The sequence below is a fragment of the Anas acuta genome, chromosome 14 (genome assembly GCF_963932015.1).
Source record: "Anas acuta chromosome 14, bAnaAcu1.1, whole genome shotgun sequence".
NCBI classification, from domain to species: Eukaryota; Metazoa; Chordata; class Aves; order Anseriformes; family Anatidae; genus Anas; species Anas acuta.
The window spans coordinates 13804193-13820969 of NC_088992.1; the positions used below are offsets into that span (position 1 = coordinate 13804193).

General features: G+C 42.6%; 1 protein-coding gene across 6 annotated transcripts in view; it reads left to right on the top strand.

The window, feature by feature from the left end:
* Nucleotides 1–16777, top strand: part of FBXW11 (F-box and WD repeat domain containing 11) — a 71549-nt gene that overhangs the window by 33786 nt on the left and 20986 nt on the right. For all 6 annotated transcript variants that reach the window (XM_068697806.1, XM_068697805.1, XM_068697807.1 and 3 more), the window contains 4 exons: nucleotides 142–204; nucleotides 1311–1536; nucleotides 12734–12920; nucleotides 13448–13538. In XM_068697806.1, coding sequence (XP_068553907.1) covers nucleotides 142–204; nucleotides 1311–1536; nucleotides 12734–12920; nucleotides 13448–13538 — 567 coding nt within the window. The remainder of the gene's footprint in view (nucleotides 1–141; nucleotides 205–1310; nucleotides 1537–12733; nucleotides 12921–13447; nucleotides 13539–16777) is intronic.

Consider the following 16777-nt stretch of genomic DNA (forward strand, 5'->3'; position numbering starts at 1 on the left):
CAGGAATCTTTGATAATTCCATTCACTGGGAAAATGAATTTTACCTGTCCAATTGCTTTGCTTTTTTATAGTGCTTGTACAGCAAGGAATTGCTGTAGTATAGAAAACAGAAAATTAAAATAGTAATTCCATTTTTTCTAGAACACGTCAGTAATGGAGGATCAGAATGAAGATGAGTCTCCAAAGAAAAATACCCTATGGCAGGTACGTCTGGCTCGTGCATAGGAGGAGAGTTGGCATGTTTTTCCATGTTCCTGCTTTTGAGAAATTTCCAAATGCTTGGCTGCAGATGCATAATCATCCTTATATGTAGTTGACTCTATCATCCTAAAATTAGCTCAGTATTCAAGCGAAGGATGACACCAATGAATAATACTTGAGAAATGACTAGATCTTCTTAGATTTTGTGGTTTGTGCTGACCTTGAAAATCAAACACGTGATCCTGCTTCAAAGGAGACTTGTGAACGTGGCTCAGTCTTTCTGAGCAGGTGACCGTCATTGAAAGGAAGAGTTCAACACCTTCACATAGCAAGGAGGAAAAAACCAATTTGCTTTGCAATATTTAGGAGAGCTGGTGATCCTTCACCAGGAGCCCTTTTGGTCTCATGAAGGGATTAGAAGAGCTTGGCTTGAATGTTTGATTCTTTTTGCTGATAAAGTAGCAAATCCTGGGGTGTTCTTCTGTAACATCCTTATTTGTAGCTCAAGTTCCCAGGATTTTAATTATATTTTATGTGGTTGTCCCAAACATTGACATGAGCTGTTTTTCAAAAATGAAACAAGCATTGCTGCTTGACATCATGTAATTCTTGGGCTTTGTTTGTGGGCAAACAGTGCAACACCAGTATGGGGGTCCTGATTTTTTTCGTATTAGAGAAGTGATAGCCAGCTTTCGTGTGTATCTGCATGTGTGGTGCTGTAACTGCCTGTGTAAATCATCTCTGGAGGCAAACTGCAATGTGCAGCTGAAGCCAACTGCCATGTGCAGTAGAAACCACTGGTTTAGTCTGGAAAAGGTTGTTCTAAAACAAATTACGTTCCTTGCTGTTAAAATGGTAAGAGGTAAGAGAATTCAAGTCTTTCAGCATAGTGAATAACTTCTAATTATGGGCAAGGGTGCTTTGCTCAGCTTTATGTCTGAAAGATGAGATGTATAAGGCATAGCTCGTATCTTTAATGATGTTTTAAAGCTCAGTTTTGTTGAGTGTCTCTTTGTGTCCTCTCCCATTTTCTTCCTGGAGAGAGTTCTTACAAAGCTGTTCCTATTCTTACTCATATTTACGTATTTGTATTTCTCTTCTAAAAACAGATAAGTAATGGAACTTCATCTGTGATTGTCTCGAGAAAAAGACCATCAGAAGGAAATTACGAAAAGGAAAAAGACTTGTGTATTAAATATTTTGACCAGTGGTCTGAATCAGATCAAGTTGAATTTGTGGAACACCTTATTTCACGAATGTGTCACTATCAGCATGGACATATTAACTCTTACTTGAAGCCCATGTTACAACGGGACTTCATCACTGCGTTACCAGGTAAATTAACATTCGTTTCACAAGGAGTGCATTTGTATATACACTTCTCTAATACTTGGGGCGTTTGCAAACTTCTCTGAATGTTCTCCAGACTTAGACTGTCTCCTCTAAAGAATGTGATGACTCCTAGTCAAAAGAAGTGCAGGAGGGCAGCTGAAGTCATTCACTTCTGTGATTAATTGAATTGGCCACTGGATGCCAGTGTTGTTCCGTGTAAAAGGAGTTTGAGTTGCATATCCTGAAGAACCATTTGCGTTTAAATTGGATCTGAACTGTTGTAGAGTGTGCATGCATGGAAGCTCTGGTCTAGCTTGCTTTCATGTGACCCGCCTAGGTGTGCGAAATACTACAGAAGTGGTTTTCATTTGAGAAGTCTTTATATCATTGCAGTTTTGTCCTGAGTTTCCCAAATCTGGAATGAAAAGCTGCCTGCTCAGATAAATGAATCTAGTGTGTCTGATCTTGTTAACAACTCGAGCAAAAACAATTGTGGACTTTTAATGTGTAGTCCTTTCCTTTCTTCACTTGCTCAGAACCTCTTCTGCCACAGATCAGTGTAGACCTTTATCAATAATTTGTATATGAAATATGTTCTTATGCTTAAAATGTTCAGCTCTTCAAGAAATATGGAGCAGTAATAACTAGTCATGTAGCATCTTCAGGTTTTAATCTCCTAGAAAGGTGTGTATTTTCCATTATCTTCTAAAAGGAATTGATTGCTGCATCCTTGGATTTCTTCTGATAGGGAAAATAACTCAAAATCACTCTTTGGAAGGTAAATGTGTTGACGTTGTTCTCAGAGTGGGAAGTAAGCATCAAATGAGTGGACAAAATGTTCTGTTTGCCACATGCAGTAGAATAGCACAGATTCACTCCTGCAGTCAGTGGTCTGTGGGTGTTATCCCAGGAATGCCGGGCCACAGCAGTGAGCAGAGTGGATGAGGTGGTGATAGAAATGGAAAAGGACTGGAAGGTGGCAATTTGAGCACAGGGACAGGCAAGGTCCTTTCAGAGGCTGGTCCCATGCGAACTTTGAAGCTTTTTTCTAGCCACTGGTGTGCTTTGGTAGTCTTGTGTGTGGTCTTTTCTGGTGTCTGGTGACAGAATGCTGCAGTGTTGGTTTTTAATATTGCGGTTGTCTTAGCTTGGATGCTGTGGGCTTCTGTCCTCTGTAGTGCTGCTATATAAAACAGAAAATTGAGGAGTTCAGTTTTTGTAGGTGGTGATGGGATTTTGGCTTATCTGTCAAGTATGATTGAAATGAAATTCACAGGAGTTGGAGGGGTGAAGTAGGAGTTGGAGGGGTGAAGTAGGGGAACGAGGAATAGAGGTTAGGACACAGAGCACATGTGAGATTCCATGTCACTGTTTTATTTAAAAAAAAAAAAAAAAAAAAAGCTTTACTGTAGGAATAGAGGCTATGAAAGGAAGGAAGCAGCCTTATCCCCCACATCTCTATCTCACAGAAGTTATTTCCTAGATTTAGCTTATCCAGCCACACACACAAAACCGTGTTCCTCATTTTGAAGGGAGAGATGTAGATACAGGTAGCATGGATGCTTCTTCCAGCTTGCTTCTCTCTTCACACTGAATGTTGATTTCTTTAGGGGAATATCTGAGATGTAACTTAAAATAAAGTGAAATGTACCATCATGGTCACCATGTGCAAGTATGAGCTTCAGCTGTAATGTTGTTTTGTTTGCCTGTATTTTACACCTCAGAGTAGGTATCATGGAGTTGCTCAGTTCTTTTGTATTAGATTGGTATTCCTAAGAAATCTGTGGGAGATTCATAAGGTGACAGTTATTTTTACTGCATTTATATATATATAACAAATACATATTTGTTTACAACTTCAATTGTTTTGAAGATGTAATACTGGGAACTTCTCTCATTTCCTATAATCAACTTTTTTTTAAGGGTAATGTTTTAAAGCTGCAACTCCTCCTAGTCACTGGAAGGTTTTCCTGGCTGTGGGGATGGCCTGCTGTGCCCTTCTTTGGGTGATGTTACAACCACCCAGTCACTTTTGTTTTAAGCAACAAGGTATTCTGGTAGTTGGTTGCCTTATGTATTAAATACTGGTCTGTACATGGAAAGAAATGATATGGAAATTTGGAGGGAAAGCTTGTAACAGGTTCAAATGTCTCTTACCTGAGTATCAAAACATAAAAATTTTAAGTTGCTTGGTTACGACGTGGATTACAGAAGCCACCTTTCCTGCTTAAACAGACGCCTTTTTCTGAAAAGGTTGAATATAGAACTTCATTAATTGCCCTTTAGTCAGCTGAAGTGTAGTTGCATCCATTTCTGGATTAAGACAATGACTATTTTCCATAATATTCAGCAGCATATTCAGTGTACACAGCAGCTCGTTGCAAAAAGCTGTCTGAACTCAGCTGGACACCTGATAATTATGAGTCAGTTTTGCAGGTTGTGCTTCACGTAACGTTGAAGAGGTTCTGCTTTAGGAAAGTGAAAAAATATATGAAAACACGTATATAATAAAATTGTACAGGTTTGTATAAGGTGTGTTGGATTCTACTGTACATGTGTGTGCCCCAAGTAGCTTTTATGGTGTCCTCCACAGCTGGGACACGTGTACTCAAGGATAGACCTGGTGTCCAGCAGCAATTCTCTCTCGGTTGAAGATGACCTAACGATGAATAACTGGCAAAACAAAACAAAAAAACTTCTTAACCTGTTTTCCTGCTCAATTTGTATGCTTTTTCACCTTTCAGCCATGTCTGGGTATACGTTGGGTGGGTACTTTTGGAGAAGCAAGTGACTTAATTTTTTCAACTATAAATCTCTTATTGGGCTTAAAGTGACTTTGATTGTTGTGATCCTAAACTCAGTTCTTGACTACAGATTCCTGCTTTCTTACAAACAGAGGAATATTTTTGATCTTTGAACCTCTCCTTTTTCTGGGGACAGCTCTTCAGCAGTTTTGGAGGGAGATGGTTGGGTTTTTTGTTATCCCATGGAGACAACTTTATTTTTTCAAAGCTTTCCCCCATCAAATGTTCCATGTTTCATTTTGCTTATGCTTAGCACTACCTATGACACTCTGCAAAAACAACTTTTTAAACTTACTGAATCGCACCCAGGAGATCACAAAGCCCCCAAGATCTCCTCGCGACACTTGATGGCTGCTGTTTCTCAAAGTTAAACGTGGCAGAAAATCCACTTGCCCCGAATGCCTGATAGGAGCAAAGGTTTCCTAACTTCTGTGCTCTGGTTGCTGAGCGGGGAGCTGCCGTACGTGCAGGCACCAGATTTTCATGCCTGAAATGTGTTTGCAGAGAATAACTACGCGCTTTTGTCCTTAGTACCTAAATGCAAGCTCTGCATTGCTGGTCTCCATTCATTACTTCCTGAGGTGCAGCAGGGCGTGTGAGTTTTGGCGAAAGCAGAAGTAGGGAGACAGATAATTCTTTGCTTAACATCAGGCACGAGGAAAACTGGGTTTGAACATGTGGTGCCTCTGTATAAAGTTACCCAAGAACTTAATCTGGTGTGGTTGAAATGAAGTCAGTCCCGTGTTAGGCTAGCATCACATCAAACATAACTGAGGTGCTACCTTTTAAAAGGTAGCTCCACTTGTCTTAAAGAAATCAAATTCCTGTTTTAAACTGAACTAGTTCTTGCATGCTACTGTCCCTGCTGACTTTTACACCTGTGAGAACACAAGATAAATGGAAAATGTCTGTGGTATCTGGCTTCCCTTTGCTTCAGTGGAAAAAGTGATAATTTGGGTACGCTTTGCTGCAAGCTGTGGCACAATGTTTAGTCTGCAGGCTCACTCCTTACGAGCTGGGCTGTGGTTGGGCTCCTTCCTTTACTGCTAATCACAAGCATCAGCCCCTGCAGATACTGTTGATCTGCCTTTATGGGCTCCAGGTCACTCAGAAGCCTGCATTTGTTGATCCTCTGGGTCTGCCACCACCGCTCCCCGCAGCGGGGCGTAACGGGCAGTGTAATTGCAAGAATAACCACTGTGCTCCCGAGTCTTTTAATTATATTTAAGATGTTAATAATATTTAAGATGTTAATATTCCTTGCATGGACTCATCCAAATTGTGCCCTTTCCTTAAACAAGTTGACCCTCGAGCACAACCTTGTCACCCACGATTAGGAACGAGCCCCTCTCACACGCTGTGTGTGTTACAGCTCTAGGAGAACCGCACGTTGTATCAGGCAAGGCAAACCCTGCCAGGGCTCTTCTGAAATGTCTCTAAAATAATAAAAATCTGTGCAGTTGTATGATCTAAGTGACTGCTTAGGATCTGATGTTAGTCAGTTTTATAGAGTTGACATCCCACATTTGGGTTTCATTTTCATACAAAGTGATATTTACACATTGAGCTTTGAAATCCCCGTGGATTTTAATTGTTTTAATTTATTATTGAAATTCAACCAAACCTTCATCTGGTACCTATAATCAGCAACAGCTGTCATTTTTCACCATTTTCTATAAAACTGCAAAAGCTCTGGAAGAGGCAGAAGAGTCGGGAGGAATGTTTGCCTTTGTTTGATAAGGGTACCAATAAATGCTGGGTGCATTTTGCTAATGAAAATTTACAGGTTTTAGTACCTGTTTCAGAAATGGTTTTTAAAAGTCGGTGAATACTTAGTTTTAATGTAAAATAGTTATCGTAGCCACTTCAGACTGTAATGTGTCTTAAACTGAACCTTGTCTGAAGTAATCACAATAGGCCCATCGAAGCAGCAGCGCATTGAACCAGTTCCTGCAGTTCCTCGGGATAAGTATTTCAGTTGATGTGGTTTTGATGTGAGCAATGTACATCTGTCTGTCTTTCCAAGTACTAAAACTTGTAAGGGTGGGCTTGGCGGTGCAGCACTGGTGTGTTTGTGCTCAGTGTGCAGCTTTCAAGGCTCTGCGTATCCATAGAGGAGAACACTGCTGCATTTTAACAGCAGAAAATGCCTGTTTCTGACATTTTGAACCTATTTTAACTCTCAGCAGTGTCATACACAATTGTAAAAATTATGAATCTGTTAACGGAGGGTTTCTACCCAGTAATTTGCTGTTGATCCTTAAAACTCAATGAAATATGGGCTTCATAATGCAGGGTGTGTGTGTGTGTGTGTGTTCAGAGTGCACAGCCACGGGTCGGTACGGGTCTGTAGATACATTATCACTGTTAGAAGCTGTGGCAGCTGCTAGCTTTTAATAAAAACCTCAGTTTAGCTCAATGGAAAATGAGTACCCGGTACTAGGCTTGCACCACACACAACAGTGCAAAGTTTTGGGTTTTTAAAGCGAGCCCAAATGGGCCAAGCACGTGGCACTCGCTTTTAGGCTCTCCAGACTTGAGGCCTCGCTGTTCCATACAGCATCCGTTTGCTGAGGGGCTGCCAGGCCTGAATCTTCTCGACAGCGTTCCTAACCTGTAGAAAACAAAAGTCGTCTCAGGAAAGAAGACTTCCCGTGTATTTTAGGTTTATTTGGCAACTTACTCTCCTCAGAAACCACGTTCCAGCCCTGTCTCTAAATGCTTGGTGTGTTGCAGTGAAACATTCTTTATTAAATTGAATTTTGAGAAGGTCTTGGCCTCATTCTTCTGGGTTGTGCATTGCGTAAAGCCGCTCAGGACAGCCGAGTGCCCGCTGCTGCAGCGCTCCCTGATGTTGGAAGAGGGGCCTGGGCCTGCCTGCCTGCTGGCACCTGCTGTGCCTCGCTGCCTGCACCTCCTCACAGGTTCACCAGCTCTTCTCCTGTGCTTCGTGATGTCTGTGGACAGCAAACGACACCGTTTGGTCCCTCCAAGAAAGACTCAGGTTTTGGAGAAACTGTTGGTCAATTCGCCCTGCTGGGCAGCTTCTCCAGCGTGCCGTCATAATGCCTGATTTTACTGACTGCTAGAGAGCTCCGCAACTGAAAGTAGCGTGGTAAAAATTGTTTTTCACTACTCGATGAGGATGCTCCTGTCTGCTTCGTTTGATTGCGTGTCTGGACTTGCAACTCGGGTGGGTTTGGATCCAGGTTTTTGCAACTGTTTTTTGAAGGACCAATACTGCCCTTCCAAATGCAGCTGTTTGAAGACTGAACGATTGTACAAGACTTCTGCTTTGTCATCTGTCACTTCGTAATCAGCTCTGCACAACTGCCTTTAATCTGGAGAACCATCTTTTTGAGAAAACGACGTTTCACGAGGAGAAGAAAACTGAAAGCAACTGGACTCGATAAGCTGATGAATACATACGCTCTGTATTACTCTAGCATCGCGTTTATTTCTAAACAGGGAATCACAAAGCCATGGGCTGCAAGCTTGTATTTGCCTCGCACTAGAAGGTGTTAGGGTGGAAAGCAAGCCATGGTGTGTGCTGTCTGCTGTCGTGTCTGTGATCCAGATCCTCTTGTCATTTCGGAATAACAATCTAAATCAAACTCTTCTGAAACTGCCTAAATGACATGAATTTTCACACAAAGGGATTGCAAATGGGAAATGTGGATTTCTAACACGGGAACGTGCTGTATGCTGCAGGTGCAACTCCTGCAGTATTTGTGCTTGATTCTAGAACACTTGCCTGCTGTTGAGAAACAAGTGAAACTGCCTTGCTAACTGATGGGCATCTCACTTCCACTCCCGAGCAGATCTAGACCTGGTCGGTGTTTTCTGAAAGGTGACCAAGGTGTGTTAGAGTAGGAGCCAGGGAAGGCATGCATCTGTGGAGCTCAGAGGATGCTTTGCAGTCCAGCTTTGTTACTGGGTTGGTGACTGGTAGGTACCTTTACAGCTCCTCGGAGCTCTTCCTGGTTTGGAGGGGTAATTATTTAGCTTGTTGCCAGGAGGTGGCAGTAACTGATAAACCTTTATGGTACCGTTACTGCATGTGGGCATCCCCTGAACATCTTACATTGATACATCTCACATTGATCTGTCATTGACTCCCTTGGGAACTGTGTTTTTGTATCTGGTGTGTTTGTGATCTTTTCACTTCAGAGATTGCTAGCTGGATGCTTTGTCCATAACTTCCTTCTTAAGTATGTGGTTGGAAGAAGTCCGGAGGTATGATTTGCTTAAATGTTTTTAGTGAATTACCATTAAATTCCCCAAAGAATGTTCATATGCACATGTAGGGTTTGTTTTTTTTTAATTTTTTTTTATTAAGTTATGCCAGTCAGGTGAAATTACACTTTGGACTACTTCAGGATTGGAAAAGCATCCAGTATGTTCGGCACGGATCCTGCTCTCCCACCTTTGTGATGCCCAGAGATAAATAGTCCTGGTTTGAGCAAAGCGCATGTGCTAGGGCCAGCCCGTCCCTTGGCTGTCCGGCTAGTTTATTTGGCGAACCTTGCATGGTTTTGGTTTATCCACCTGCAATCTTTCAGGTGCCCGAGTAAAGAATTTCGCGCCTTAAAGGTGCAGATGATGGACCGTTTGCCTGTCATCAGTGTGTCATGTGCTAATGGCTTGTTGGGACTCCAGACATAGCCGGAGTGATTTTTTTTTTTCCTTCTAACAAAGAGGAATTAAGGTCATCTGAAAAGCCTAGCCTTGCGTGGCTCTGCTCTGCCGTGCTGCAGCTGCTTAGAAATGCCTTTGGCGTGGAAGAGAGAGGCCAGCATCCCTGTATCTGGGGCAGCTGGGAGCTGAAAGCCAGCGCTCTCGTCTTTCTCCTGTGCTTTACAGAAAGTGTTGATGTCGGCGTTAAAATAACTGGATCTGCTGATGTGGCTGTAGCCAACTTCTGTACTTGTAACATCTTCTGAACCTAGCAATCACTCACCTTTAAATTTACTTACTAAGCTTGAAATGTGGTAGTCTGAAACTGGACAAACTGAACTGGCTAAGTTCTATAATTTCTTAGCATTTCTCAGTCTCTCAGTAGCTGATGACTGCCGGCAGATCCTTGTGTGAGCAAATCACCGACACCTTTAGCCCTGCACCCTGCTGCGGGGACAGTGGAAGCACCAGCTGGTAGCCTGAGGAGGGAGCTGTACACATGGGTATTTTATAAGGGCTACTGAAAGTAAAAGTGCGGTGAAATGGGAGCCCTAAACTCTTAATTTACACACAAACCTCAGCGTCCTGCTCTACTGATGGATTTTGCTGTTACGGTGCTTAATTGCTGTGTCCTCTGCACCGTTAGCTTTGGGACCTACAATGCTTCTCGTAGAAAATTGGCTTCTTCCTTTTCAGAGTCCTGCGCTGGGTCTGGGGAGTGTAAGTAGATAACTGTTGTGGGATTAGAGCCATACCAGGCAGTTGTTGCCTCTGCACAGGCTGATCCTGTGCTCCTGAACGTGACAACTGTGTATTTGTGTAAAGTAACCGCTGGATAGGCTTCTGTTAAAGCACGCGTGTGCCCTGCTCATCACTCACACCCGTAACCTTCAGCCTTGGGGAGCTGCTTACTAAGCAGACCTGCTTGCTTGATTTTTATCCAGCCACTTCACACAGTGAGGTGGCTCATCTGCACAACAGCCAGTGATCCATGTTTTTAACCCTGGAAAACGGCCTCGAGATGAAGTGATTTTATTGCCCTGAAAAACCTTCACAGTGTTGTCCCATCACAGTAACTGAAATGTATTCCAAGAAAAGGGTGTTTAGAGTCTTCAAGTTGACGTTTACTGGCAAGGCTGGGCTGGGGCAGACCGAAGAGCACACGTACAATGTATGTGAGTGCTCTGGTGGTTTCCTCAACCTGCAGGAGGAGGAGGTGGTGCAGCTCCCAGCTGCTGCGAGCTGTCTGACTGGTAGGGGTGGGTTTGCTGCTTCACCAGTGGCTGGGTTTGAAATGCGCTGGTTGCTTGGACCTTGCTATATGTCAGCTAGCTGAATCTGTTATTAGGACTGTCATTGAAAAATTCGTACAAACCCGGTTTACTTTGTAGGAGCGTGTGTCATTCTTAAAGCCTTTTTGTAGCTGAGTTATCTAGAAGACCCGACCAAGTGCTTTAAAGCCACATGTGCACGTCTATTTCTGTTGCTGCTCAGGTTTACAAAGGCTGTGCTTACATCCAGAGTAGTAAAGGACTGTATGAACAGGCTGTGTTGATTCTTTACAAAAGCTAACAGTAGTTTCTTTGATTTTTTTTTTTGAGTATTTGAAGCCTAAAGTAGGGCGTCATGAGGTAGAGTGGAAAATTAAAAAGGTCATCTCCTGCTTCAAATACCTGTTGTTTTTTTTTTAAGGTTGGCCAACTGGCATAAGTTGTTTGTGAAAATGAAGTTATTCTGATAGATTTCTGGTTGGAGTTCTGAGGAAAGCAAAACTGCAGGTTTCTGGGCAATGTTACAGACCTGCTGGTGTTTTTTTGGGGGCCGGTGACGCCGTAGCTGGGATATGGACAAGAAAAGTTTGCTAGTTTATAATTGGTGTGAATACTTTATGTAAGTGATTTCTATTTATGTGTTTTATTCAACTATAATTAGATTTTTTTAAATCTAACACACTCAATGGGGTGGGTAAGGTCTAGCAGAGACCACAAGCAGCTGCATGCAGCGTGCCACTTGTTCTGGGCCTTGACAGATCTGAGGTGGCAGCGTATGGATTCATCATCTTTATGGAGGTGCTTTTCCTTCCACCAGCGTAAGTCCCTACAGCTTTTTAGCAAATACCAGGTAACATTCATGACATGGTACACTTCAGCCTGTTGCCTTACGTGGACCTGGATGGATGGGCAGGACCCAGTTCTGGTGCAGCTCTACTACTGCTGGGGAGCACAGCACATTTTGTATGGCAGTCTATCCCCACCATGGTATAAAAGGGTCCTTGGGGTTAAGAAGCTGCTTCTGGTAGTTGGGATCTTCATCCTTCATGCCAGTGTTTGCCCAGCTTGCTGGGGGCTGCTGGGGCAACTATCGCTACCTGCCCAACGGCCCTGCATTGTGCTGCCTGTGCCATTAGGGCAGGAGAAACCCGCAGGTAGGTGGTGGTTCAGTGCCACCCACGTATGGCCAGAGGGCGTGCGTTGGAGCGGCCGTGTTTCACTTTGGAGTTCAGTTGTGCACGTGGCCAAACTCCTCCTTTGACCCAGTGCAGACTGCATGGTGAAATCTGAAGCAAGCAAGCTTGTACCTCGCTCCTTTGCCCAAAACTGTGGTGTGCCCCGAGGCTGGGAGAGCAGCAGGTGAAGATTTAAAGCTAAGATAATATCTGGCTATTTTATACACACTGGAAATCTTTGAAGGTACACTGAGTTTATTTTGGATTATACAGAAGTGGAGCCATCACCTGTCAGTATTTCAGAGTTCCTTGACTCTTGGTGATGATCCTGAGGTTTCTTAGTGGATTCTTACACTGGAAGCAATCACAGTGACTGGATGAAAAATAAATGCTGCGTTGAATGTTACCGTGTGACTTACTCCAAGTTGTTTCACAAACAATTATCCTTGGATTTTTCTCTAGCTATAGAGGAGCATAAGTCAGCTAATGTTCTAAGTCATTCAGTGATAATTTCTCTAAGCATGGAGTCCAGTGACAGTAAGCCAAGAATCAGTATAACCATGTACAGTGAAGGAATTGCTGTCTAATTCGTTGTCATTGACTTCTCCTTAACCAGGGTACAGGGCATGGTGTCTGTGGCATACCAAGATCTGAACAAAACTGAGGAGTGCACTTGTCATGTGTAGATTATAAAAGAGTTCAAACACAAGGACCCTGTTGTATTTAAAAGTGCAAGAAAACGTCTTTTTCTTAGTCTGCTAATGCTTCTCCTGGAGATGTCTGCATTTGCTCCTGTAGAGTCCCATCTTCTGCTGAGCTGAATTATCTGGTGTTATGTGTAAGGGAGTAGAAAGAGTCAACAGTTTACCATGTAGCAGCACAGAGTTAAAGGATCTTGAGGAGTATCTGCCGCTTGGACCACGAAGCCCAACGCGTTACATGCTCAAAACATGCACAGTTCTGTGCTCCAGGCAGCCGAATGCTTGCTGCTGCTGTGCTGTGCTGAACTGTGGTTTGTGCTCGTTCTTGTTCAGTGAAGATGGGACCAATCCAATAGGCAGACTGTACCAGGAAAGGACTGAAGAGCTGGGTATTTTGGTGTACCTGTTGGGGTTGATTCATAACTGGTGCTTCTGTGTGTGGTAATTTAATAACCGTGTTGCTCCAGTGCCTGAAATAAAGCTGTGTCAGCTTTCTCTGAATGTACTGCAAAACGTGTGTAGTAGTTTACTGTGAAGTGATTGACGTTTTGATTGCCTTTATTTCTTTGTAGAGCAAGGCTTAGATCACATAGCAGAAAACATCCTTTCCTATCTTGATGCCAGATCACTCTGTGCAGCAGAGCTGGTATGTAAGGAATGGCAGAGAGTCATCTCTGAGGGAATGCTATGGAAAAAATTGATTGAAAGAATGGTACGCACAGATCCGCTATGGAAGGGACTGTCAGAACGAAGGGGTTGGTAAGTACCTGGACAATAACTGAATTCACCTTTTACAGTGTTCTCCTTGATGAATTTACCTAATCATGAGCTCCGCCAAAAAGTAAGTGTATAGTAATTGAGGATCTCTGCAGTCCTTATCCTTTACGAGTTAGTTCACAAGTTTATATGCAGTCCTTACCCTTTACAAGTTTCTGAAGATAGGAGGTGTTTTGCTTTAGAAACCTGTTTTTCTGTGCTCTCTAGTGGTGTGCCTAAGAAAATGCAAGGCATGGATTAAGGAGCTGTGCAAGAGGAGGACACCCTACTGGCTTAAAAGCCTTACAAAGCAGAGAACCCTAATTCGGGAAACCCTGAGGAAAACACCTGTTTCTTTTCACATACAGCTGTCAGACTGTGAAGTCACAGGGGCTGTAATTTCAATACTAAAAATGATTACAAATATTCTGTGAGAATGTGTCATAAGTTTTTGTTACGTGTGGATTTTGAATTCCTTTACAGTTTGGCTTCTTTGTGGTAAATTGAAAAATGTTTCTGGTTCTTTCTAGGGATCAGTACCTGTTTAAAAACAGACCAACAGATGGCCCCCCAAATTCATTTTACAGGTCCTTATACCCAAAGATAATACAGGATATAGAGGTATGTTTTCTGATATGTAATATCTGCAGCAGAAATAATGTTTCATACAGTTAATGTCTCAAAGATGTTGCATGTTAGAGCAATGAAGCTAATCATGTGCATTTGTATCGCTGCCACTGTGTGAGCTCTGGCTCTTCAGAAAACGTGAAAAATTCCCTCATCATCTCATCACTGCAGTACAGACATTAATGTGTCACTTCAAAGCTTTCAGTGTTAACACTGACCTTTTGCGTTCTAAATAGTTTGGAATTCCTTTGGGGCTGTGGATTTTAATAAAATGCCAGTTTTAGGAAACTTTACTACTCCAAGACAATTCCATATATTTCTGAATGTTTTAATATAGTGGTTGTTCTCAATAAGTGATCACTGTTAACACTGTAAACACCAGTTACTTAAAGTGTAGCTGGTCTAGTAACTTGTTATTTCTAAAGCTGTCACTGAGACAAATACATTTTTCTGCAGTTTATGGGAGTCTTTTTTCCTGGCTCTAGTGATATGATGAGAAAAACGAGCCCTACAATAATAAACTCAGTAGGGGTTCCAGTGGTAGGGAGATTGTAGAAGTGACTGATCTTTTGATTTCAAAACAAAAAGTTGTTTATCTCACTGAAGGATAACAAAGTTGGGCTCGCTCTTCTAAAACGTCCTGATAGATCAGGATCATCTCGGTATCCTGCCCACCAGCAGAAAATTGAAGTCTTGCTCAGGGTGCTGTGTACACACTGCAGAACTCTTAGGTTGTACCACAGACTGTAATGTATTTCTTTCAACCATGTGACAGACACAAAATTTTGATCCGAGACTCATTAGTAGGGAAACACATGTTTTGATGGTTAAGGCAGATGTGATCTAATGGAATCATTCTGCTTTTGGGGAGCAACTTTTTGCTCGTGACAGGACAAGGGGAAACAGTTTTAAATTCAGAAGGGAGATTTAGATGAGATGTTAGGAGGAAATTTCTCACTCAGATGGCAGTGAGGCTCTGGCACAGGCTGCCCAAAGCTGGATGCCCCATCCTGGGAGGTGTTCAAGGCCAGGTTGGATGAGGCTCTGGGCAACCTGATCTAGGGGGTGGCATCCGTGCCCATGGTGAGGGGTTGGAACCGGGTGATATTTAAGGCCCCTTCCTGAGCAATTCCATGCTTCTGCTATGGCAAGTATGAATTTGTGTTGCTTTGGACTCCATAAGCAAAATTAATCTTGACCTATCTGTACTGTGTAGCTGCTGCAAAATACAATCCAATTTTTGAATATTGCTACACAATTTATAAACATCTAGTGATACAGAAGTATTTTAGTATTAAGTAACCTAGGCATAGTAAGACCAAACTTGGCATTTGCTTGCAAGCTGAATGATACACATTTTGTTATTTGAGGGGAGGTGTCTTTTTTGTATAAGGAATTACAGTTATATTGTGGTGGTAAGACCATGGGATTAAGGGTAACTCTTAACATAATATCCTCTTGTGTTCTGCAAAATTTTGGCATTGTTTGGTAAAGAAACACAGCATGAAAAGATGAGCTTTGAGATCACAAATCGTTGGAGGAGTTCAACGTTACTCTATCCCAGATTTTTAAGATTATTGTTCTGAAACTCGTTTGTTTAGATACAAGTGGAACATATGTATAGGAAATCTTCCTGTTATTAGAGATGGAGTGTGCCTTAGAGATGTTATGTTATAAGGACTTGTGACCTTCAGTCGTCTTTTTAGTACTTTGATTCTTAAGTGGCTGCAGACCCACATAAGGTGTACAGAAACGATACTCCTGAAATGGACAGTTCTTGCCAGTAAGAAATAAATAGGGGAGGAAAAAAAAAACACACAAATCCTCGTGCATCACTCATTGCCATTACTAGTACTGATATTAAGAGTAAAATATGTCAAAATCTGGGAGTGGAGAAAGGGTTTACCACTAAATATCTACTGTATTAGTGAACGTGTTTCTTGAAAAAAATGAATTTTGTTAAAATAGACCCTCAAATTAAGAAGACTTTTCACTGCGCTGCCTGAAGAGTGTTGATGTATTCAAAACAGGCAGAGAACGCATCAGTGTTTGGAAATCAGGAAACGCAAGCTTACGCTACTCTCTGAACCCTAGCTTTGGGTTTCAACTCCTACGTTTTTATTTTCCATTATATAACGCTCACGTGGATGATGCGGCAAACGTAGGACATGCTGAGTAAGGGGTTCTCTCATGTCAGGCTTTGAAAGGGAGTTGGAGCTGTAGCGTGGTGTACGTAAAGGATGGCAAGCCACGAGTACTTAAAAATAGAAACGTGAGTAATGAGCGTGGGAACAGCTGTCCTTTCCTTCCTGCCGTGTACGAAGAGGAAACTCCAGGCTCCTGCCATCATTTGTGCCCATTCCAAGCCAGCGTCCCATCCAGCTGCTTTCCAAATGGCTTCTGCAGGTTCTAGCTGATGCTTTTACCCATAACGTGGTTAAGGGGCAGCGGGACACATGGACAGCTCTTGCATCTCCAGCTGAGTGAGGCAAGTAGAGAGAAGCAAAACGAGAGCTGTTCGAGGGAAGCCTCCTGTTGTTCTGAACCTCCCATCCCGTGCTTGTGCCTGTAAATCCAAGAACAACCTCTGGCCTTTGCTGCTTGCCAGTCCTTTTGGGTAGAATTCCAGGCTTTGTCAACTAGCCTCAAGGCTGTAGGTGATCCATGGATACTTCTGTAGAAAAGTAAGGCTGAAAGGAGCTGGGAGCTGTCTGCTCTTGCCTCTGAAACAAATGCATCTTTGTCCAGTCTTGTAGAGGGGTGAAGCCTCTCCTTGAAAACCAATGGCTTCTTCTGGGATCATCACTGTTCAGTTCCTGCAGGCAGCCTATTTCCCACTCCTGGTTCTTCAAAATGGCTCAGCTGGAGGGGGAAGGCAGGAGGACGAGGATGTTGTGCCATGTCAACGTTTTCCCTGCTTAAATGCTGCTTTCAGGCTTTGTGAAATACTGCTGTTACGCAGGTTTCCAACCCGGAGTGGGGTTGGTGTTTTTGCTAATAGCCAAGGGTCCAATAATTCATCTGCTTCCAAAAGAATATTAGAATTTTTCTTATAAATCACCCTTTAAAGCACTTTTCACAAATTGCTTCCCTAAAGGACTGTCAAAAAGAAGCTTTTAACATTGTTTAAGAAAGTAGATGGTGGGTAACAATAGCAACAAAACTGAACTGTAGGATTTGGAGCACTTCCTAACTTTTCCTCTGCTTTTTTAAGCCTGAAATTATAGTTTCAC